The sequence below is a fragment of the Dipteris shenzhenensis genome, chromosome 4, assembly GCF_047967505.1.
Source record: "Dipteris shenzhenensis isolate YYH24624 ecotype China chromosome 4, Dip_SZ_1.0, whole genome shotgun sequence".
In the NCBI taxonomy this organism is placed as follows: domain Eukaryota; kingdom Viridiplantae; phylum Streptophyta; class Polypodiopsida; order Gleicheniales; family Dipteridaceae; genus Dipteris; species Dipteris shenzhenensis.
The window spans coordinates 59,563,833-59,589,041 of NC_141599.1; the positions used below are offsets into that span (position 1 = coordinate 59,563,833).

A 25,209-nucleotide genomic window follows, 5' to 3' on the forward strand; every position below is an offset into this window, starting at 1 on the left:
GTGCTCTAAACAGAGTGGAATGGAAGAGGGTGAGAGACTGACACAAGTTTTGGTGGGTGCAGAACACCCTAATCTTCTATGTCATCCATATACATATGTGTTTGAGTATTGTACATAACCAAGGTTAAGGCACAGTGACCTTTAACCCCCCATAACAACAAGTGGGAGCATCAACTTTAGGAGGGGGGTGTCAATGTACGAGACTGCTATGGAGGCATATAACTTATGATAGGTCACACTAGCAAATATCAACACGTGTGGCCTATTGTGGTCTTCTTGCTAGAGCCCTGCAATGAATGAGTGCTACCGTCACTCTTGTGGGTTGTGGTCCCTAGTGTGGTGAACAGGGAAGCGAGATCCCCTAGTGTGAAATTCCCTAGGAAAGCGAGGTCCCCTAGTGTGAAATGCCCCTCTGTGTGCTTGTGTGTTTGGCATGTCTCAAGCTTTGGCTCGGGTCCTCGAGGTCACCGTCTCCGTAAGTCTTGTTGTCGGCAGTATTAGGTTGGAAGAAATTGGTGATCATACTCTGAGTGGGGTCTGACTGTGTGTCATGGTCCCCTCTATTTGCACTGAGCAACTGCTCCCTATGTCGAATAGCCTCATGGATGAAGGCCACCAGGCATCTCTGGTCTGGGTAGGATAGGAAGCTGGGTAGAGAACAAGGACCATCTCTAAAAAGGCAATGGTATAGCAACCTCTGATCTCAGAGCATTTGAATGCAAAATTCTCCTCTAACTCGATCACCTCGAAATCACATAAGATGCAGATGCGGCCCTCTCTAGGTATCCCCTCTGCCCGACCACTCTCAATAAGGAGGTGATGTGACGAAAGTCAGAACTGTACAATAGATATCCTCTAACTCGATCTCCTTGGAATGCAAAATTTTCCTCTGGCTCAATCTCCCCACAATCACATAAGATGCAGATGCAACCCTCTCTAGGTATCCCCTCTGCTCGATCACTCTCAATATGGAGGCAAAATGCTCCTCTAACTCAATCTTCCTAGAACCACATAAGGTGCAGATGCGGCCCTCTCTAGGTATCCCCTCTACCCGTTTTGAGTTTCATCACATCGCCTCTGTATTGAGACTGGTCGAGCAGAGGAGATACCTCTAGAGGGTTGCATCTACACCTCATGTGATTTTGGGGAGATCGAGTCACAGGAGCATTTTGCATTCCAGGGAGATCGAGTCAGAGGATATATATTGTGCAGCTCTGTATATCTATGTTGCATTTCGGGGAGATCGAGTCAGAGGATATCTATTGTGTAGTTCTGAGTTTCATCACATCGCCTCCATATTGAGAGTGGGCAGGCATTTGAATGCAAAATGCTCCTCTAACTAGATCTCCATGGAATCACATAAGGTGCAAATGTGTCCCTCTCTAGGTCCAACCACTCTCAATACGGAGGCGATGTGACAAAACTCAAAATTGCACAATAGATATCCTCAAGGCATGAAGAACTTGGATCTGTGTATACCCTGGTAGATCAATGAAACCCTTAGCAGAGATCCGTAGGTAGTGGTCCCTCTGTAAAAGTTGAGCTTCACAGGGAGCTCATGAGGTGCCAACCAAGTCCTGAATGTGTATGATTGCAAGAGATCCTCTTGGATGACCAGGTTGACCTCGTGATAGGTGAGCAAGATAGAGGGGGCCTCCACACTGTACTGGAAGGGAGGTAGCTTATCTATGTGTAGTACCAAAATCTTAAACCATCTGCATGTACGTGTGTACCATCTCCTCTGATCACCTTCTGCTACCAATGCCATGGGAAAGGATAGGGCCAAACAAAGACGTCTACATTGTCCTATGGTGTGGGATCCATACTGTCTAATGCAGTAAAGATATGTGATCTGTTGAAAGGCCATGTCAAGCATTAGTACGGATACCCTGAACTTGTCCAAAACTATCTAATATGAGACTGAAGGCTTATTGTGCTGCTGTAAATCATCCATGAAAGCATAAGGACCTACAGCCTCTTAAAATGGGCCCAATTTGTATATGATAGTTTGGTCCCCAACACAGGCTCCTGTACATATTTACTAGTTGGGCCAAAGAGTTAAAGAGAAGAGTCTTGGTTTGAGGGTCTTGAAAATGAGAGTGAAAGAACTGTTGCCCGAGTCTAGCCAGTGCAGTGTACCCCTTGCTCAATTGAGCCTGTAATGTTGGTCACATCGTGAAAATTGGGTTGGAGGAGTGCATTTAAGTGCCGCTGGAGGCCCTTAGCTAAGGAGGATAATAAGACCATGTCATTCGCATATAGGAGAATCTAGAGTAGAGATCCAACTAGAGACAAACTAGCCCCTCCGAGGGTCCTAATAAAACTCTCAAGCTCATAAATGTATAGACCAAACAAGGTTGGTGATAGTGGACAACCTTGTTTGACCCCAATGGTGTTCATGATCTCATATGTCCATCATGTACCTATCTGAACATTACCTGATACCCTCTCATAAAGTGCCATAACTACCCAAGTGATCTCCTGATCATACCCCAGCTCTTGTAGTCTTCTAATAAGTCGGGCTCTTGACACTATGTCAAAGGCCTTGCAAAAATCCACAAAACAACAACAAACCTAGCTCTATGATCATGCTAACCTCTTTATCAAGTATTGATGCATAGGCATGCCCAATCATAATGGTCTTGTAATTGGGATCTCTTGCCTTGTGTATGGAAGTGATGGTATTGAGGGCCCATGTGTTTGGAAAGCCTATGCAAACTACTTCATAGAAGAGCTTTACTAAGATCAAGGTTGTGGTAGTTATCCCATAGGCAATGAATTTGTTGCGTAGCCCCTTATGATCTTTAGCTCGGCCGTTATGAATCTTCAGGGTTGTTTGCTTGACACCACCGATTGTAAATAGTTTATAAGAGGTGGGTCATGGTTTGTGTGAGAGATTAGCTGCTGGGGCTGAGGCTACAGGCTGATCGAGGGCATCATATAGTGTATGTGCAAATGATCTCCATATTTTGGTGTCCATGAGGGAGGATGGGGCTCGTCATTCTAAGATCCTTTGCTAGAAGTCTTTAGAGTTGTTACTAAACAAAGTGTTTAATAACTCCTCCTCGTTCTAGCAAATGAAGGCATGCTTCTTCTTATGAACCAAATGGTGATACGCGTGTACCATCTCTACCTCACCCCGTGGATGGTACTTGGTTTTGATTCAAAGTTGTCAGTGTCAAGCCTTACACTCGTTGGCATAAAGCCTTACACTACTCATTGTACCAACTATTGCAGGGAAGTGAGCCCAAAGGTGGAGGGTGTGTGGATCGGTGGTATATGGGAAAGTGTGTAAGGCAACCTCAAGAAGAGAATGTGTGATCAGGGTGGCCTAATCCTCTAGCAATGGTGGCAGGCAATGTCTCTAAGCATGTCTGAGTACCGAGTAGATGGGCTTTAGTTTGTGATCAAAGTGTATATCATGGTGGTAAGTGGTGTATGTGGGTGGCGACGAGAGTGTGTGAGCTAAGTAGAGGTGTGGATATACTAAATAACATATAAGTTTGGTCTACTCTTGATGGTGGTGGTGAGAAGGAAAAGTCGGTGATATGTGAAACAAAGGTAGGAGATCCCATGAGATAGTCAACTATGCTGGACCCCCCCCCCCCCCATGTGGAAAGCAAGTGAATCTTCCTAAGGGCTAGTAATGCAGACCTTTAAAGGGGTCCCTGTCTGATCCAAGATAAACCCTACCACAATCTTCCCCTGTGTCTTCTTAAGCTATGTATTACTTGATAGAGATTTACCCTAGTATGCCTGAACTATCCAACCCACTCTCCTCTAACTTGTTGAGCTCCTCCACATATTTTCCCTTCAACCCCAACCCTCTAGCATGGATAAGGCTCAATTGACTAGCCCGCTAGCATCAAGTTTAAGATTATCCAAGAGGCCTAGTTCTTGTTGGATGGCCACCCAAGGAGTAAGCGAGTAAAGGGATCGATGCCAGAATTCATTGGTCCTATCTTGAGGCTTATGTACAAGCCCAAAATGAGGGACATGATCTTGCTCGGGAAGGAGAAACACCGTGTCACATATTCATGAATATACTTTTTCATCTTTGGCCAAAAGAAGTCTCACTTCATGAGATCATATACTTTTTGAACACTTGAATGTCCCACACATGGGCTATCATGGCACTGTCAAATGAAACTCTGCCTAAGATCATTCTTACTGGGTACTACCTTGCTATTACATTTTAGCATACCATCCACTATGGTATATATTGCATAATTTTGGCATTTTCTAGATGCTAAGTCATTTATTTCCTTAGATTTAATCACATTATCCTTAGGCGAAAGGCTCTAAACTCGTCCACTTTCTAGTTCCCTAATCTTGATCATTAGAGAACCTCTAATACTATGAAACTCATTTTATGCATAATGCAAGACAATGCATTAGCACCTCTATTCTCCTTCCCTCTTCAATATCAAATCTTCGTATTTAACTCTTACATGAGCTCTACCCACCTTACATAGTTGCCCTCAAGTCAGGCAATGTACAAAAATGCTTCAAAGTATTGTGGCCCACATCCATGTAAAACTCTGAGCCATCCAAGTAATGTGTCCTCCATGCTTTTAAAGCATGAATAATAGTGTACAAATCTTGTTCATGACTTGGCTTCTTGCTATCTACTGCCCTTCCCTCTTGGAAAAGAACTAATCATGTCGAATGCCACTTACATTAGTTTCTAAGGGAAATGGTTTCTAGGGATTAGCACTATGTTCTTTATTAAACTCTCTTTTTATTATATCCCACACAAAAGGTACTTATTTGAGGTCACCTAGTCCATGGTGACAATATCCTTTGATATGCCTTTGATGAAACTAGAAAAATCCAAAGAATGATTTCTCGGGCATTGGCCATGCTAATATAGTAGCCACCTTCTTAGATCCATTTCCACCCCATAAGGGGGAATTATGAGCCCTAGATACTCAAGTTTAACCATACAATGCATGATTTCCTTTCTATTCACAAATAGACTGGCTATCCTAAAAGTAATTGTTCACAATGCTCAATAATATATTTGATGTAGACAAGAATATCGTCAATAAAGTGTACTATAAACTTCCTAATATATATGCATTGTAAGTCATTCATAAGCATGATGAACATAAACAGAGAATTGGTAAGCCAAAATGGCATTACCAAAGACGAACATAGTAAGCCATGCTTATTGAACATAGTCAGAGCTTTGCTAAGCCCAAATGGCATTTCCAAAGACTCATTATGTCCAAACCTGCTTCTAAAAGTGATTTTATGCACATCCTTGCTCTAATATGAATTTGAAAATAGCCACTCTTAAGATCCATCTTGCTGAAAATCATGGCTCCGAGCCATTGAATACTTGTTCAGAGATGAAAGGGATCATTATTTTTTCCTTCAATATCACTGGAAAAGTGAAAGGTGAGAAACTGGGTCGAATCTACCCCAACTTGAGATATTCTTCCAAGCCTTTGTACCTCATCTTCTTCAGTAAATATTAACCTATAGGGAGGCCTATTTACATGTTTCCCCCAGGAATAAGTTCAATCTTATGTTGAACATTATGCTCTAGAGGTAACCCATGAGAGGCAACTCATCAGTACAATAATCCAAGAACTCCTCTATGATTTGATCAACGAGTTTGGCCATTTTCCCATCTTGTGGTTGATCACCTATTTTCTTTATCACTATTATATGAAGAAATAAAAACTTTATAAAAAATTTTGGAGTTTCTGTCACAAATACCAACGTTCCTTGAGGTAAGTCCTTTTCACCTTGTAGAATTGCATATCATTCATCTTGAATTCATAAACATGCTTCTTCAAATCAATGGTTCAATCCTTTTTAGAACGCAATGCCTTTCCCAAGTCTTATTTGCATGATCAATCCTAGTTAAGTCAAAGTCTAAGCGTCCTAAATATGACGCTCTTAATTGGGATAACCCTTCAGTCCCACACTTCAAGATAACTTACATTTACCATTTTGATTGTATACACATACTCTGCTTTTTAGTTTCAGACAAGTCATGAACTTGAAGTTCATTACATTGTATGTAGATGCTAAATCAAACAACATAATGACATCAACCATTGTGTGTTCTGCCTAGCACCTCTTTAGTCTATTTTATGGGTGTTGTTCTTTCTTCTTTGTAGTTTCATACTGTTACCTAACGATGGAATGAGAATTTAGATGCATAGGCCTTGGTCCTGTATTGTTGTCCCCATGAGCAACAAGAAGCATACAAAAATGAAAGAAGCACAAACTTGCAAATTACAAGAAGAGAAATAAAATATTAAGCTCATCTACATAGCTTTTGCAAACCAAAATAGATGGATGCTCTCGAAAATTGACAGGAATACAATTTAGGGGGAATACTTCTGGTCAGAAGTGTATCTTCTCACAAGCATATTTTCTTCAAAGATGTTAAAATGTAAGCTTCGCTAGGTCATTGAATTCAAGTGGCACCTAAGACGGTTTCATGAAGGGGGTTCCTGTGACTTGCTCAAGATACACATGGAGAGAAAGGACAAAATGAATGCTTACTTCGATGCGTGGACACAAAGCCTTTTTGTTAACAAGCTTTGAGATGGGGATAGACGTGCGCACGCATCTACACACACACCTAGAGTCAAAATCCATAGCCTTAAATAAAGAACCAAAATGTTTCCAATTACCATGTCTCAAAGGTGGTACACACATGCCATGCTCTCTCTCTCTCTCTCTCTCTCTCTCTCTCTCTTTCTCTCTCTCTCAACCGCCTCCCAACTTCCTCCTTCCAAGTTGCCTCCTTCCCTCTTTTTTTATCGCAGTCACCTTGCCGGTAGCCCATAGCCGTTGTTTTGCGTGGTTGTAGCTCCCTTGCAAAGTAGCCACAGCCACAGCCCGACAACACCTCACTCATCGAGGAGAGCCAGTGGAGAGTGTGTAGTCATACTTTCCTCGGGGTAGTTTTCAAGGGACCAATTTTCATGATGATTTATGCAGCTAAGGCATTGCTTACACGACCACAAGGATCTTTAGCCCACAATGTTTAAAGGTATACTTCCAAGACCCCAAGACGAAGGGATGGCTATTTGATACTGAGGACATTTTGAGTGCTATTGGATTGTAGCATAGTATGTAGGCATAATGTACCACTTATGAGTAGCTTTTAAGCATGCACTAAACAAGGGGGCACAAAGGTGTCTAGAAGCACGGCTTTTTCTCCTTTTGAGGCTAAGCCTATGAACAACAAGTGATGCTAACTACCTTCGAAACAAGCTTCTGTACTTCACTATGGAACATACCAATGAAGAAATCTCCAATTTGGTGGATCGACTTGTTCATTCTTCCTTTGTTCTACAAGAGTTGAAAGAAAGAAAGAAAGATGTTTCTTTGTTCTCTACAAGAAACGATAAATCTGTCAAACTAAAAGAAAGAAAGAAAGCTATCTATAAGGAAGTAAACTAACTACAAGTTCAAAAGCAAAATGGTCTACATGGTACACAAATGCGAACACAATCTTTGGAGTAAAATACAATTTTATAGATCAACCACTTGCAAAGACATTGACCACAACTAAAGAAATGTTCATAGGTGGTGCCCAAATGGGCAACAATGCCAAAGAGGGTGGCATGGATGCAACAAACACTAAAACTGAGGCACCAATGGAATGCAGATACCTTGGAGATTCCAATAACAACACAGATTAATGTTCTCTCTTATGCAATTTTAAGCGCTCATAACGATTTACCATAAGTAGACCACACACATCACATCTTCAATTGATCAGTTCCTAGTTTCAATATACTAACATGTACATGGCTTTAAGTTTGTCTATAGGTCTTTTCATAGCTGCAAATTTGTAAGTGAGGTAATTCCATAAGAGACATGCAATCTTATTGCCTTAAGGTACTGATCATAATCTAATGCAACGAAATTGTGACGCTACAACAATTTGCATGCACTTTGAGAAGTATGGCCTCTTGTTCCTTGAGTTAGTTTGCTGTAGCCATTGCAGTGAATTACCTAAATTGACCTTTTCACATGAAACATTGATAAAAAATAAAATATCATTGAAATTTATACAACTGTCGATGCCAAATTCAGATCTAATGTGGCTAGGAGTGTAGCCATGCCATAGTTTTCAATACTTGAAAACTAACTTGTCGTTCACACTAAGACTGAATGCCAAAGTGATGGAAAGCACATTAAATTGTAACACGTAACCTTTCTTTATCATGATGTGCATGCAAGAATGTGGAAGCAATGATATGTCGTAGAAAATATTATCAAGTTGAGGTTTAAAGGTCCCTCGAACCACATGCGCCATGCCTTGTTCAAAATGTGGACATGTAGTATGGTAATCCCATCTCTTCTAAAGGTATCCCATATTGTGCAAGCTTTGTCTTGAAAGCATTTAATATATCTTTGTAGGCCTATCAACACACATTCAAATCATTTAAAGTGTTGCCTTGACTAAGGATAAAAATGAATTGCAATTGTGAACAAATGCAAGAAATATTATGAAATCGACAAGAGAGGATGCAAGTGCCTTGCTTATCTTCCCAAAATCGTAGCGGAGTTGCTTGATTTCTTTGTTTTTAAAGTCAAGCATGCGCTCAACAGTATCTTTAGCATGCTGGATCACATTTGGATCCCTATTTGCCATGACCATTACCTCTCCAAGTTGGGCATCCTTTTTAACCAAAAAAAAAGTAAGAAATTTAAAATGACATTGCCCTTAAGTCTCTAGCTCTAGAAGATCAGTTGCAATAGCTCTAAATATTTGGAAAGCTTACCTTCTTTTCTAGATTTTCTTCCAACACTTGAACCTTTCTTTGAAATACAAGGTTCTTTAGTTCACATTTCTGCTGTATCTCAAAGACACCATTCTCGAACCGTTTGTACATCTCATCTCGTTCATCTTTCACCTATTTTGTGCCAATGCATTAAAACAATACATTAGGTGGGAAACACAAAACATAGTTTAAATCTTTAAAGTATTGCTGAATGTAGAAAACAAATTCATTTACTTGAAGAGATGCAATTTTGCAACATGCATTGAGCTGTGGACTAAGAAAAACTCAGAAACATCTACAATGAGCAAAGTTTTGCACTACGGCTCACAACCTCAACTACAATTTGCTACTCATAAGATAGTTGGAAAGGGTATGTGATGTAATAACTCAGAGTGCCAGAAAGCAGACACATTAAAACACTTATTTGTGAGATGCATTGTTTGTAAAAGGCCTATGGATGTTTTATAACATTGCTGATAACTTTCATACTTGAAAAATAGACGTTTGTGAAACACAAAACATTGGGAGATAATCAACTCGTTGTACAAAAGATAGATGTCCCATTTGTAGCCGCCTATCAGGATAGTAGTTCCAGGAGTGACCGATTCCAAGTCCAGAAAATCTGTTAGCATTCATGAATTGTGCACTATCTAGGATGAAACGTTGCAGCTCTCCCAAAAACAACTGAGTTTGTAGATGCAGTCCATCCAAAAACCAACTAAGATATCTACGTTATTGGCTACTATGCCCATGTTACCTGGTAGCACATAACGTTATGGCTATTATCCCCTAATTACCTGGGAGCACCATAACTTAGCGGTTATTGTGAGCAGCACCATATCCCCTTAGTGGCTATTAGAAGTGGGTGCACAGTGGGCCCCTGGATATGTGTTATTAGATTCACAAGGATTTCTCAAATGAGACATGATAGTTGCACTTCCCTATAGACTGCAACTGACATCACCTCGCACATCCTTGTAGTGGTAAAGTAGAGGCAACCTCCATCAGCCATGTAAACCTACGTGATTTGCATAATGTACAACAATTAATGTACAACAATTGTAATGGGATTACTATGGTGCATGCCATAGAGTGACAAGACACAACTGTACATGTACATGAGAAATCAAAACTACGGATTCCAACATATTTCTTTCGTATTGTTGGACTCCAAGATGATCTCTGAATATCTCTACCTTGTCTCTGCTCAGCATCATTGTGAATACACTTTCTACCTACTCCACAGTGTTTTACCAAACTAGGTCAATCTCTGCACTTCATTTTCCTTGTACGAAATGATGATGTATCTCAAGCATGGAACTTGGAAGACGTGATTATTTGCTGGTTGCGTATAATTAACATTGTCAAAAAGGATAATAGTGGGTCTTGCAGAAGCTCCAACTCCTTGAGTAAGACATCAGCTCACACGGAGCATTGGTTGCACTTTATACTTGCTTCTATCAGCAACAATAGGTTGCTTCTAATTTCTGGGTTCCTTCTAATTTCTCGACAATATATCCCCACTGCCACAGGCTAAGTACAAAGCCTGATGTGACTTTATGATCATCTATGCTCACAGTCCAGTTTGCATCTGCATAGCCAACCAATCCACTTCATCCATGCTGGTATATTGCCATGTATTATAAAGATGTCGAAGTATCCTCTTTGTGCTGCCATCCAGAGTGTTTTCTTTGGAAAAGTTGTAAATGGGCTCATTGTAATAACTGCTTATGAGATGTCTGACCTGGTGGTGATCAAGCCTATAAGGCAACTGACTGATTAAATAATTTGCCATCCATCTCTTGATTTCATCAGCTGCTGTTAAGCAGCTGAGATCTGTATACATCTACACTAACATTGTGTAGCATGCCCGTCCATCTTATTCTTTACGCTGTCTACGTATTTACAGCACTGGGTTTCTTTTCTCCTGATAGCCAAGAGTGTCATTCTTTATAATTTTTGTGTAATCTCATTGCTGTATCCATTTTCAACGTCTTATTGCATGCACACATCAAGGCCTTGAGGTTCCCTTGCATTCATCATGAAACCCATGGGTGCAAAGCGACATGCTTACTTGTGTTGTTGCTACTTATTTTGGGAGCTGATCTACAGACGCCTTGCTTGCTAGTTTCACCTTGATCAAGCATAACATCTTCTTTGACAGTCTTACAATACCATCTAGGCAATTCCCTCTTTACTTTGGTGATAAGGACTCCTTCCTAGCAGAGCCTTGGAGCCTTGCCAGGTGAGTTGGTAATCAGAGGACTCCTTCCTCGCAAAGACTGCTTCACTGAGTAGGTTCAAGGCTGCACTCCCCATAGAGGCAGTGGTTGGCTCCCAAGCATGAGATAGATTTTCACTGATAGATACAAGTCTCCCTCTCATGGGTTCACCCCCAGACTCAGGATGAGAGGGGCAGACCATTATGTGGAATAAGTATTTTGTTGATGACTTAGGGCATTCACTTGGTGTCTCGGGAAACCTACAGTGGCCCAATGGGAGAGAGGAATAGCCTCGATAGTGGGCACCTAGAGTCTTCAAAGAGCTGCCTTTTCTGGGGCAGCACATCATCACCTAGGACTTCTGGGCCAGACGTATCTTACAGATTGGCACAGCTATCCCTGTTGATTGACTTTTGCGAAACACAGACAGGGTGGAGAGCTTGGCAAAGCGAGGACACAAGCATGCAATAGAATGCATGATCTTTGGGATATCTGCTTATACATCCTCCACTTAGTGCACAACTCTATGCTTATGGGACACTCACACCTGTAACCCCTGCACTAGGGGTCCAACCTCAAATGCTAGACCCTAGCCAACTAGTACCTAACTGAACACCAGAATTATTAACATATCCCTACAATTTGGCAAACATCCTAATGTAAATAACTTGAAATTGCAAATAAATAAATGAATAATATGCGCGCAATAAATAAATTACCAAGCAAGTGGATCTGCCTTGTGAGTCACTTCTCTATACTAGAGTTGTCCTCGTAGTCAAGAGCAATTACAACAACCGATTGCACAACTTCCCCTTGTACTTCATGATAGGGGATGGGGGGGGTACTTCATCCAAAGCCTCCGCACCAATGACCATACTCTCAATACGACACTATGACAGAGGATTAAAGGCATTGGACAACAAGGCAAGCATTCAGTCACTCGTCCACCGATACCGTACACAACAGGCTCTAGCTATGAAAGGTCCATACTCCCTTGGAGATGCAATAAAACCTTGGAGAGTGGTTTTTGGCTTGAGAAGATGGTGCAGTCCAGCCCAATTTCCTCCTACTACAGTTGCATTGACACATGACTTCAGCTGGCAGCCTCTCCATGGACCCCTCGTGTGAGTGACACTGGCCTTAGCAGCAGGTCCTGATTGACATTCACTCCAAACTCTAGAAATGGCTTTGTTCCAGCCACCAGCAAAAGTAGAACAACTATTTTTCCTAGCTGGTGGCACATGGAGGACTTGTTCTTAGCTTGTGGCTATGCTAGATGGGGAAGAGAAGGTACATGCCACTGGTGCATTGTAGGGTTCAAGAGTTGATCTAGCATTACTCATGATACTTCCTTGGGCCCAAGATATTTGGAAATGCGCACTCAAGATTATCTCACAGCTGATCACATTGTGTGCCCACCTAGGGGATAGTCCATTGCTCCAGTCCGAGGCAGCCCCCTACCATATTTGGTTAGTGGGGGACTTGATGGTACACCAAGAGATCATGCAGCTCTCTTCAATCTCCACATACACCTATGTTGCCTATGTGAGAATGATGTCTTAGAAATTGGTTAGTATCGCAACCTCGCATATACAGCTTCATGATGAGGGGAACCCACAGCTAGCGTAGTTAATGTCTGGCTGGACATCATCTACCTTGTGCTTGGTCCAGGAGTTTGGCATCGAGGGCTCTAAAAATTACAAGGCTTGGCCTGCAGGAACATTCGGTATTCACACAGATTGAGGAATCTGCTGGTTGTATAGTCCATCACACTGGCTGTTAGGACCTGCTTTAGGATTACAGTAGGCAGTGAGCTGTGACCCTGAGATGCAAGCTGCTAACACCTGGTTTTCTTTTTTCGTCAGCACCCTCGCGAATAGCAGATCTTGTAATGACTTCAAAGCATAAGCTTATTCGGTATTCACACAGATTGAGGAATCTGCTGGTTGTATAGTCCATCACACTGGCTGTTAGGGCCTGCTTTAGGATTACAGTAGGCAGTGAGCTGTGACCCTGAGATGCAGGCTGCTAACACCTGGTTTTCCTTTTTCATCAGCACCCTCGCGAATAGCAGATCTTGTAATGATTTCAAAGCATAAGCTCATTTTCCAAAAAGAAAAAAGGAAACAAGAATCATCAGATGCAAAATCACGATTGAAAATGAAGTCTTTCTTGTCTGTCATATAGTTGCATCTGTATTCAGTGTCCCTACAATACACTTTTACCTTCAATACACTTTTTGGCTATCTCTACCACCGTCCAGTTTTCCATTAAATTACTCTTTACTACTAAGGAGTATACATATAAGTAAGCTACATGTGTACACTACACTTTCTGCAATACTACCACATGTGAATCATGTTGTCACCCACACTACAAATCTTAAGATACGGTAGCCCTTCTACATAATGACATACGTTGTACCCTACAGTACATGGCATACATTGCCCTGTAAATACACTACAGTAACAACTACACATAGCTCTTTTAGTTATATTAACACTTGAGAAGACAAGTGTTTGCAGCATGCCGCGCCTTCACCTACAATAGTAGTTGTTCAAGATCACACTATTTCAACTCTCTTCAAACTTAAGATTCATTCTTTTTCCAATATATAAGCACGGTGTTTACAATTCTCGGCACTTGCAAAGGTGAAAGAACGTGTGTGTGTGTGTGTGTGTGTGTGTGTGTGTGTGTGAGAGAGAGAGAGAGAGAGAGAAGAAAGAAAGAAAGATGTCTTAACATCTGCAAGAGGCCTCGCCGGCTATGAGACAAAGTACAAATCCAAAAGGTACCTCATACAAGCCACTGAGGGCTGAAGCAAAGGGTCCACTAAGACCCTTGCTGAAAACTGAAAACTGAAAAACTGAAAGCTAAAGTGCTAAACTAGTGAACAAAATACTAGAGTAGCAGAGTAACAGAAGAGTGTCAGGTGCTCAGGGCTAGCACTCCTAGTACATGCTCAAGTTCCACATATCCAGGTAACCTGGTGGCACTCTAATGAGATGTGAGAAACACTCGTATCTGTGTCTGTCGAGCTGTCTCGCGACATGGGGGAGGGCGTGGTCTCCTCGATCTTTGGATCCGGTGGGCTACGTCAAGGGTGATGCCTCGTCTCTATCGGTCACCTCGAAGAAGAGATAGACCGGATCTCGATCATGCGTGCTCTGGTCTCTCTCCGAGTCGCACGAGGAGTGTGTGTCCCTCGTCTTGCAACATCGTGGTGGACGCTCCTACTGCTGATCCTTGATGCTCTCATCTCATCAAGCTCCTCTCCCTCAACCACACCGGCAGCTGACTCAGATGCATAGAAGTTTGTAACAAAAGTCTGTGATCTCTCGACGGTGACCTGTGGCATCAGTCCATGCTGCTCTCTAGCCTGTCGCATCAATGTGTCTCTTGTCGACGCATCTCAAGCAAGTAGAGCCCAACACAGACCTGATCATAAAAATGTATCAGCCATGTAAAGCCATGTCCCTTCTAAAAGAGGTAGTGATATCGTCCCCAGATCTCATAGTAGACTGGGCAGACACATAGAAAATGCTCCTCCGTCTCAATCTCCTCCATCTGGCATATTGTGCAAGTCTTCTGCTCTCTGGGTATGCTTGCAAATTTCCCTACCTCAATCCGCAGCTGATGTGGTGAGACTCGTAACTAACCAATGGCGATCCTCAGTGCATGTGAGACTCTCTTGTCCTCGAGATACTGAGGTCTGACAAGACCGTGCTCTGAGATCCTCATGAAGTGATCATGGTAGAACTGGATCTTGGTGGAGAACTCCTCTACCCCCCAAGCCCAAGATGTATGGAGCTGAAGGAGTTCCAACCGTATGATACGGTTGATCTCATCTCGTGAGATCATCTCGCGTGGTGCGTCCAGACTGTACTGACAGGGGGGAACTCTCTCCATCTAAATGCCATGACTACCAAACCACATGGATATCCGTGCATACCACGCCGTGTCAACACCACTCTTTGCTAGTCGCCTGGAGGACTCTAATGCTATTCTCGATAGTCTCCACTGGGGTAAGGCCCAAACGCCGTGGAGCAATATCACTGTCTGAAAGATGGCATCAACCTGGAGAGGGGTCATGGCAAACTCTGCCTATATAATCTGATGGGGGACTAAGGGTTTACTCCGAATCATCCTGGATCCCATGGTCACCTGTAGCCTCTCAAATCTCTTCCACTTAGTCGCTGAAATATCACTCCCGGAAAGGTGTTGCATACATCGCAATCGGTCTCATCAGTGTGTCAAAGAGCCAACCCTTCATTGGGGGGTCCTAGAAGTGTGCCTAGAAGCATCGCCTCTCTAGTCGGCCCGTCCTCGTGTAAGTCGTGCCGCACCCGCATGGATCATCGTGAAACCTGGTCCAAGAACACTAACCCCAAATATGTATAGGACTGCACATCTCAACAAGTTATGATAACGAGATGCTGCCCGCGAGGTGTTGAAGATCATAACCTTGGTCTTCCTAAGCTTAATTGTCAAGTCTCTCTCCCTGCAGAACATCTCCAAAGCCTCTAGATGTTTATGCAGTCCCTCTCCTGAGGATGATATGAGGACTATGTCATCAGCGGTATCTACATCATTTGGTCAGCCAGGAGTGAACTCTCTCCACCTAGCCGATCGACAAAAGAAGTAATCTCGTCGATATAGAGCTCGAAAACAGTCGGTGATAGGGGGCAACCTTGCTTTACTCCGATAGTTGCTCTCAACCCAGTCTGATAGGCCTCCTGGGGCACGTACCCTCCCTCTGACAGACTCATGACCCCCTAAATCATGATCTCTGTAAGCTGTAGCTCTTGTGACATCCTGATCGAGCGAGAGCGTGGGACAATATCAAATGCCTTACGGAAGTCTACGAAGCAAGTGTAGACTTTCTTATGCCTGGATTTCGCCTCCTCAATAATAGCCCTCAAGGTGAAAATGTGATCCAGGGTGGAGTGTTGTCTCCGAAATCCTGCCTGCCCAAGTGCCCGCTGCCCGTGATCCTCTGTGTGGCTGCTGATCTCCCTCTCTAGTACCGACCCATATATCTTAGCCAAAGTGTGGCCAATCATAACAGTGTGGTAGTTCCCAGTGCCCATGGGATCACCTGCCTTGTGTATCGGTAACTATGGTGGTGGTACTCTAGGTAGGTGGAAAGCCATGGCATATGGCATGGTTGAACAATTGTGCTAAGATCGGGGTCAAGATCTCTTCCCCATGCGTAAAATGCTCAGTGCGTAGCCGCTCGTTATCTGGTGATCGTCGGTTATGAAGCCGGAGAAGGACAGCTCGCACATTCTGTGAAGTAAACAAATGACATGTGGTGGGTCTGGGCATAGAGGACAAATCGGGTGGTGCCTAACCTGGGACATCATATAGAGAGCAAGCATATGTGTGCCAGATTGCGGGATCGGTGATGGGAATGGGTGACTTCCCTTCTGACAAGAGCCCCCATCCCGTAGTAGGATCTCCTCCGCAAAAGGAACTGATCACCTCATCCATCATGTGCATCAGGAAAGCCCGCTTCTTATGCCGTGTCACTCGACGTGAGATCCGTTGTGCCTCTGGTGAAGTCAAATGTTCCAGTGCTCGCTCACTCCCCGGATGCAACAGGTACAGTGCTTCAAGCTAGTCCTTTAGCATTGAGCTCTAGGAGGATCTTTTTGACGCCTTTCTCATTGGGGTTTGACCCTGTGGGGGAGGACAGCCAGTTGACTTCACTTTTCATTAGACTCCCTGGCCTTCCTCAAGTGTGCCATTGACTCCTACACTCCATTGGAGCCGCTTTTGGGTTGGTCACTGAAATTCCTCCTCTCCCTGGGATGCCTTCTTCGGCAGCAAAGGCAATTAGGTCGGATGGGGTACCACGGGTTAGGATCATTGTCTCTGACCCTAGCATCACGGATGACCACATCATGCTTCAGCGTCCGGATGGCTCTTTCTTCAAACAAAGAGTAGAGATTGCAAGGAGACAAGATCAGTGCAGGATTCGCAAGACCCCTGGGCACTTCACCAGAGATTGCCCAAGGAAGAAGAAAAGGCCTAAAAGGTCCACGGGTGTAGCGCCCCATGGACGTACCTCACGACCCACTGCACATCCTGCTTCCCGCACTGCTAGACCTTCTACTTCACGCCCAGGACCTTCGGCCTCTCGTCCTAGTCCTTCTTCTTCAGCGCGTCCACGACCTTCAGCACATCCTGCTCGAGTCGTCCCTCGTGGGTGCCAGTCAGAGTTAGTGAGCCAATTACCCTTCATGAGACTATTGTTGGTGCCACGGACACCTGCTACAGGCAAGAGATATTCCTGTCCTTGTTTCTTGTGCTGATGAGGTTGCTCCTATCCCCCAGCTGTTACCGAGAAGGAGATTGATGAGGTTGCTCCCATCCCCCTAGCTGTTAGCGGGATGGAGATTGATGATTGGTCAGATCATTTTCGAATCTCGTGCCTTACTTGCTGAAAATGCTAGAGTTTGTGCTTGGTTTCGCCAGCAGCCCTCTTCCTCCTCTTCTTTCCCTTCCACTTCATCCCTACTCCCAAACAGCCTGGAACTGTTACTAGTAACCACACTTGGCCACACGGTTCCCCATAGCTATCACTAATGCCCAAAAAGTTAACTATCTGCTCAAAGCAGAAAAAGAAAGCACACATAAGCTTTCTCCTCTGTTTAGGACTGCCATGACCAATAGTCTCTCACCCTATGGGTCGCACATATCCCAATACATCAACTTGTTTCCCATAAGAGAACTAGCATCACAACAAAGCAAACGCTATGGCAGTCACACCTGTACTGTCCCACTCTCGGTTCCAGGGATCCTTCCCATTCCAAGAATGGATTCCCGTGTACCAACGATGTGCCATCTGCCTAGCAACCACTGCCTGCATGTGACATATCTCCTAGAGAAACCAAAAACATATTCCCACACTGAACATGTTACCCGCCAAAGCCATACCATAATCTCTACTGAAAGTGACCTCCATCAAGCATAGCTAGGAACACAGAAAATCAAAAAAATACAATTTCATTGCTCTTTCAGAAAAATCCAGGCTGTTCCAAACCCACAAGTACATCAAAAGACTAAAATCACAAAAAAAAGGGTGCTTAGCAAAAGCGTCCCATGGTAATTACTCATTAAAGTAGAAACATGAGAGTACCTCATCAAATCTTTGCTGGAGAGCTCCTTTTTCAAACTCTAGGGTTTTAAGTTGCTTTGAGCTTTCTAAGAGTGCGGATCTAGCTTGTTGCAAAGATAATTTGTCCTTCATGCAAATATGACCACCCCATTAGGATATTACTGCTAGCATGTGACAAAAAGAAACAAGAATACCTTTGGGCATAAAATTACTGCTAGCATGTGAAAAAAAGAAGCAAGAATACCTTTTCATAGTTTGCCAATTGCTTCTTTAGACTCTCCACCTCTTTTAGGGCCCTCGTTAGTGGCTCCGTCAACCTTTTGTTCTCTTGTGCAATATCATACATCAACTTCTCATTAGCAGCTTCCTTTTTTTTCATATCTGTAACGTCTTCCTATATGTTGCAGTAAAATGAAAGTCAGCAATGTGTCGATGACCCTAATAAGCAGTCCTTATTGCTCCTAGTCTTGAAGAATAAGCACCTTCAGGGTCTTGATAAGGTCCAAGTTATTCTGAGTGATATCATTGTAGTAGCATTTGATCTCTGTAAAAGCCTTCTCATGTTTTTTCATCAGTTCATTTATATGAGTATTTTTCCTCTCTTCAACCTCATGCACCTCCTGCTTGCGTCGAAGCTCACAATCATCTCTTATAGACTTGATCTGTAAATTATAAAAATTACTTTAAATCGGTCCTGCAAGAAGATTACTTAGACTGAGATAATCTGCTATGCGTGCTATCTACTGATTAGAGTAGCACTCTAAAGTTACTCATTTTGATGTAGCATTGTGCTCGGTATTTCAATTCAACATGTTCAAAAAAGTTTGCTCAAAGGAAATAATGGACTCCATAACAATTTACCTTGCGTAAAATATTAGTATTTAGAAGAAGACGTGAAGCACTCTCTGCATCAATTATCAAGCCACATAGGCAACATTCTACAATATTATGACTAGTACAGCAGCATTGATTACCATGCACCCTCATCAAATTGACCTCTACGAGCCCCTAGTCCCACTTGTAAAATGGAGTGCAATGGCAATGTTATTTGGAGCGAGCTAATTGGTCCCCACTCCCTTCTAACCTCATTTCCCGTGTCCCTTTTCCTTATTCCTGCGCCCACTCATCCAATCTTCTATCATGCTTTCCCCTGCAGAGAGCATTGGGACATAGTGTGACCACGGCCAAAAGTCCAGGTAGTGGGGCTTAAGGAGGTGACATTACCCTGCAGATAAGCATGGTCTAATAGCTGGCAGGAAAGTGACAAAGTCTAGCTGGAACACCTCATGGGTCAAAGGCTCACAAGTATGGTGCCAAGGTGGGCAAAGTTATTACCAACAAAGAAGCAATCCTTGCTGTAGGCACAAAGAAAATTTCTCACTCTCTTTTTGCCACGGACATTGAGAGATATACAAGAGGTACATGAAAGAGGCGTTCCAAGCTGTAGGCACAAAGAAAATCCCTCGACCTCAGTTTGTCACTGAGATTGAGGGATCTACAATTGCTCCTTGAGAGGAGCATATGTCCAGTCTTGTCTACTTACTAGACATTGAGTCTAAGATCATTTCATCTTGAGATGCCCAATGCAATATTGCCACTAGACAGCCTTACCATGTATTCGAAGAGCTGAACATTTTGTGGCATTTCTTCCAGCACTGGGATCAATGTCATCTGAAATCCTTGTATTTTAGACACAGGCCATGAGTGGACAGGCTCACAAATAATGGATTGGCAAAATTATCCTGACTTACAAACACAAACTCAGAAAAGGAGCTTCTCAAAAGGGTCATTGTTTGTAGATGTACATAACTGACCCATTCTCAAGAACACACACACACACTAACGCTTTTATGCATCTTTGTGAGTCAGTCTTATAGTTGGAATCCCCCTCCCAATCTACAGTCTGTGATTTAGGAAGCTCATTGAGCATGTCCGTGTGTACCATAGTTACAATCAAATGTCTGGAGGTTCCAAACGTTTGGTAAGTTTTAAAAAAAGGATGGAGTTTCCAAACATGGGTTTTTTTAATATCATAATTTCATTGCTGAAAGCTTAAGTGCTAAACTAGTGAATCAAGTGTCCAAATACTAGAGTAGCAAAAGCAAAATAACAAAGAAGTATCAGGTGCTTAGAGCTAGCACTCCTACTACATGCTCAGGTTCCATATATCTAGGTAACCTAGTGGCTCTCTGATGAGATGTGAGGAGCTCTCGTATCTGCAGCTCTCCTTGCCTCAATCCGCAGCTAATGTGATGAGACTCGCAACTGACCGATGGCGACCCTTAGTGCATGTGAGACTCTCCTATCCTCGAGATACTGAGGTCTGATGACAAGACCATGCTCTGAGACCCTCAGGAAGTGGTCATGGTCGAATTGGATCTTGGTGGAGAACTCCTCTCCCCCCCAAGCACTAGATGTATGGAGTTGGAGGAGGTCCAACTGTATGATACGGTTTATCTCATCTCATGGGATCATCTCGGGTGGTGCATCCAAATTGTAGTGAAAGGACGGAAGTCTGTCCATCTGAATGCCGTGAATACCAAACCACGTGGATATCCATGCATACCATGCCTTATCAACACCGCTCTCTGCTAGTCACTTGGAGGACTCTAATGCTAACCTCGGTAATCTCCATTGAGGTAAGGCCCAGACTCTGTGGAGGAACGTCACTGTCTGAAAGATTGCATCAACCTGGAGAGGGGTCATGGCGAACTATGCCTGTATAATCAGATGGGGTAATCTTCCATCACAGTCAAGTTCTTTCTTTCGACTACTCCATTCCCTGAAGGAGTGCCTATGTTGGAAAGCTCCCCTTGATGCCTTTCTCTGCACAAAATCTCTCAAAAGTAAGAAAAAAAAGTACATCTCGGTGGAGTAAGGAAGGGAGAGATGGGGACAGACAGTGGAGGTAGAGTACCTCCAAATCTAGCTCTCTCACATGGTACTGTTGATGTGACAGCACCTTTGCATGGATTCGACATAGACTTCTATGACAATGACGTTCTGAACACAAATCCTTGACACTTTCCACTACTGCAAGAGATAGCTTCCTCGCCACCTTCGGAAAATGGACCATCAAGAACTCTCGTTGCAAGCCCTCTCTCTCCAACCGCTGGCAATAGAGACACCAAACAAGTTGCAAGGCCCTCATACGCAGGGGTGGTACGGGAGTTTAGAGGAGGGCTTTTCACCCCCCCTTTCACGCGTCGTGCTACTAGCGCTGCCAGCAAAGAAGAGCATGAAAAAGCAGGAGGAACTTACAGCTCCTTCAGGCTCTGAAACGCCAACAATGGGGAGGACTGGAGAGCAGCAAGCTCATTAGGAGGAGGAACAGAACGAGGGACAGGCGGTGCTAATACCGACGGCAAGATTATTGGGCTCATTCCGAGCCAGGAAAAAACGAATGTACCGACGCTGCCCAACAAGAGCCTCTCTCCCGGCCACCCAGATGAACCCAATTTAGTCGGAGATGCAGGGGATGGACACCCCAACTCTAAATCAAAGGATGGAGCAGGAAGCAGCCCCAAGTCAACAGGCGCAGGCGGAGGAACCAAGACTCCAGACCTCAGAAGAGAAGTTGAAAGCAATGCACCAAAGAACGCAGGACAACATAAATCGCAGAGTCAACAGCCTGAAGCTGAGGAGAAATCCCCTTTTGAAGGTAAGGTGGCAACTTTTCTGGATGTAGATAGGCTTGAACAATCTATAGACTGGCTTGAATCACATGCCTTAATGGGTTATCTGCCTGGCCCTAGACCTCCTACTGCCTTTCTAGAGGGATGGCTTAGAAACAATTGGATAAGGAAAGGTTGTAGTCACTAGTGTTAGATTTCTAAGAAAAGGGTTCTTCTTGTTTAAACTGAGGATATGGCTTGGAAGGCTCTTCACCATGTTCTCTAGACCATAAGACATCAACCCCTTTATCTAGAGTTTTGGTCCCAAGACTTCAACCCTGATAAGCCAAGATCCATCTTTGTACCTGTATGGGTAGAACTTTAGTGAACCAAGCTCCTAACCTTTGCAGAAGCTTAGGACAAGTGAATGATGTGGAAAAGGAGCAATTCATTAATCCTAGAGGCCATCCCCAGGTGTGTGTTAGATTGGATGTTGCTGAGGAGCTCCCTGAAACCCTGGTGAGAGTCGACAGGAATGGAAGTGCCTATATGGAGCAGCCTCTGGTCTACAAGAACCTTCCTAATTCATGCTTTTTGTGTGGGCTCTCAACACACACAGTCAAAAACTGCCCTTTAAAGAGAAATGGACCTAAACCAGTACAAGAGCTAGCTCAACAGCAGGCCAATCTTCCTCTTTCTACATTTCCCAAGGATGGGAGAGTTAGTGCCTCACGCAAGCTTTATCTGGTTCATAGTGATGTTTGTGGACCCATGTGGATTGCAACTCTTGGGGGATTCTATTATTTTGTTACATTCATTGATGACTTTACCAAATATACTTGGATTTTTGCATTGAAATCCAAATCTAAAGTCTCTACATGCTTCCATCATTTTATTGCCTTGGCTCAAAATGAGAGTGGGCAGCATATTGCTCACCTTAATACAGACAGGGGGGGTGAATATATGTCAAAGGAGTTTGCTTTTTTTTTTGCCTCACGTGGCATTCATCATCAGTGCACGGTGCCTTATACTCCGCAACAAAATCCCGTGGCTGAGCGAAAGAATAGCTAGGTGGATGTTGAAAGGCAAGCACTTGCCTAACAAGTTGTGGATGGAGATTGCTAGGTGTATATTGAAAGGCAAGCACTTGCCTAACAAGTTGTGGTTGGATGTCGTTATGTGTACTAATTACATTTTGAACAGATGTCCCACAAAGGCATTGAAGACCATCACACCTTATGAGGCTTGGACAGGTCATAAGCCCAAGATTACTCACATGAGGACTTTATATGCCTTCTCAGACACGCACCAAGTTGAATGATAAAGCTGTCAAATGCATTTTTATTGGATATAGCTCAGAGAGCAAGGGCTACAAGCTCTACCAACCCCGCACACGCAAGTGTTTTGTCAGTAGGGATGTTGTATTTGATGAATCCTCCACTATGCCTTTGCTGGACTGTCAAAAACAGCCCGTTGTTGATGCCCCAGATCTCTTTGACAGCTTGATGCCTTTGTTTCCGTCAAATGCTCATTATGATGTCACATATGAGGTTGCTCCTCCTCCATCTGTTGGTATAAGCTTGATATGCCTCCACTTGATCAGTGTTTATAAGATTAAACCGAAAGCTGATGGTTCAGTGGACCGTTACAAAGCCCATCTTGTTGCTAAGGGCTATGCTCAACAGCAAGGCCTTGACTTTGAGGAGACTTTTGCCCCCACTTCCACGATCACTACTATTCGCATTGTTATTGCCTTTGCTGCCCACTTTCATTGGGAGGTACATCAGCTTGATATCAAGACAAATTTCCTTCATGGGCATTTGCAAGAAGAGGCCAACCTCCTAGCTTTGAGGTTGAAGGTTCTGAAAGCAAGGTATGCTGCTTAAAGAAAGCCCTCTATGGATTGAAGCAGGCACCTCGAGCTTGGTATTCCAGAATTCATACTCATTTACTCACACTTGGCTTTCAAAACAGCCCTATAGAGGTTACTCTACATCTGCAAGAGTGGGACAGATTTACTAATTTTAGTGCTCTATGCAGATGACATGCTTGTGACTACACATGCTGCAGCTTTTAAGCTTGACTTGCAAAAGACATGTTTGATCTTGGTCTTTTGCACTAATATCTGGGCATCCAATTTGCTAGCAGTGAGGGGGGCATTTTGATGTCACAATCCAAGTATATTGGACAGCTTTTGCAGCGTTTTCAGTTTGAAGATTGCAAGCCGGTATCCATACCATTAGAGCCTGGTTTTCACTTCTCTTCTGAGGATGGCAGCGGTGCATGTCATGTCACTCTCTATCAGCAAGCAATTGGTTGTTTGATTTACTTATGCCATACGAGACCTGATCTTCAATATGTTGTCTTGCAGTTGAGCAAATATATATGCACAGACCCTCTATGCACCATTGGCATGCCGTGAAGCGTCTTCATATATCTCAAAGGCACTCACCATTTGGGCCTTCTTTAAGAGGCTGATTCTTCACTTGTTATGCATGGATTCACTGATAGTGATTGGGCTGGCTGTTCGGACACCCATGTGTCACATAGTGACAACTGTTTCATGCTTGGTACTTGATGCATTTCTTGGTTAGCTGTAGCTGTAGTAGGTCCTCGCATATGACCTAGTTGACCTCGTGGTACCTAAGTGGGAGGAACGACGTGTCGATGATGTACTAGAAGGGGAAAAGTCTATCCATGTGGAGCCCCAATCTAGAGAGAGAGAGAGAGAGAGAGAGAGAGAGAGAGAGATGATATGATATGACTATATTAAAGTCCTCTTGAGACCCTTCAGGATCTATGGGACCGGTGATCACTATGAAAGACAAATACTACAGACTTGCTATGTAGCTAGTAGTTGTTGAGCTAGCTTGTGTGCTAGTCCATGTATCTTCTTGTGGTGTTCCAAAACTTCTTTTATATAACTTCCTAGCTTTGTAGCTAGCTATTCTAATAGAATTTGTTTTCATCATCTATTTCTCCGATGTCTGCATAGGCCCGACATCTTAGAAGTACATGCTGCTCATTTTCCACTCCCTTGTGGGTTAGATTTTGCATATTCTTTCTTCTCTTGGTACCCTAGGTCTTGTCCACGTTCCCTTCTCCACTTCCAGGTCATGTGAGCTGGTTCTCATTTTGCATATTAGATGCCTTTCAAAAATTGATACGTCTTTCCCCATAGTATTTTTGCATCCCGTAGTTATTCATTGGATTAATTTCCTGTTTCTAGAACTACAATTTTTCCCCTAGCTTTTGCCATAATTTTTGTAGCATCTTTTGTGTCACTATCCCCTTGATCTCACATGCATCCTTTGGTATATCAGAAGCTGTTATATCCCATAATTCTATCCATCTCAACCCATCTTGGTACCATCCAATGGTTTGTGTAGCTTCCAATGCCTTGTGAGGTATCATGCTGGCATCCACCTTCTCAACTTTATTGAGGTAAGCCGTGAATTGGCATAGTGCCTCGCCTTCAAGAGGTATCA

General features: G+C 43.4%; 1 protein-coding gene across 2 annotated transcripts in view; it reads right to left on the reverse strand.

The window, feature by feature from the left end:
• Nucleotides 1–8,022: 8,022 nt before the first annotated feature.
• Nucleotides 8,023–25,209, reverse strand: part of LOC147903130 (dynein regulatory complex subunit 4-like) — a 71,781-nt gene continuing 54,594 nt past the window's right edge. For both annotated transcript variants that reach the window (XM_087373303.1, XM_087373304.1), the window contains 6 exons: nucleotides 18,590–18,769; nucleotides 18,352–18,501; nucleotides 18,129–18,233; nucleotides 8,763–8,894; nucleotides 8,516–8,659; nucleotides 8,023–8,399 (listed from right to left, as the gene is read on the reverse strand). In XM_087373303.1, the coding sequence (XP_087229429.1) occupies nucleotides 8,301–8,399; nucleotides 8,516–8,659; nucleotides 8,763–8,894; nucleotides 18,129–18,233; nucleotides 18,352–18,501; nucleotides 18,590–18,769 (810 nt within the window). In that variant the 3' untranslated portion in view covers nucleotides 8,023–8,300. The remainder of the gene's footprint in view (nucleotides 8,400–8,515; nucleotides 8,660–8,762; nucleotides 8,895–18,128; nucleotides 18,234–18,351; nucleotides 18,502–18,589; nucleotides 18,770–25,209) is intronic.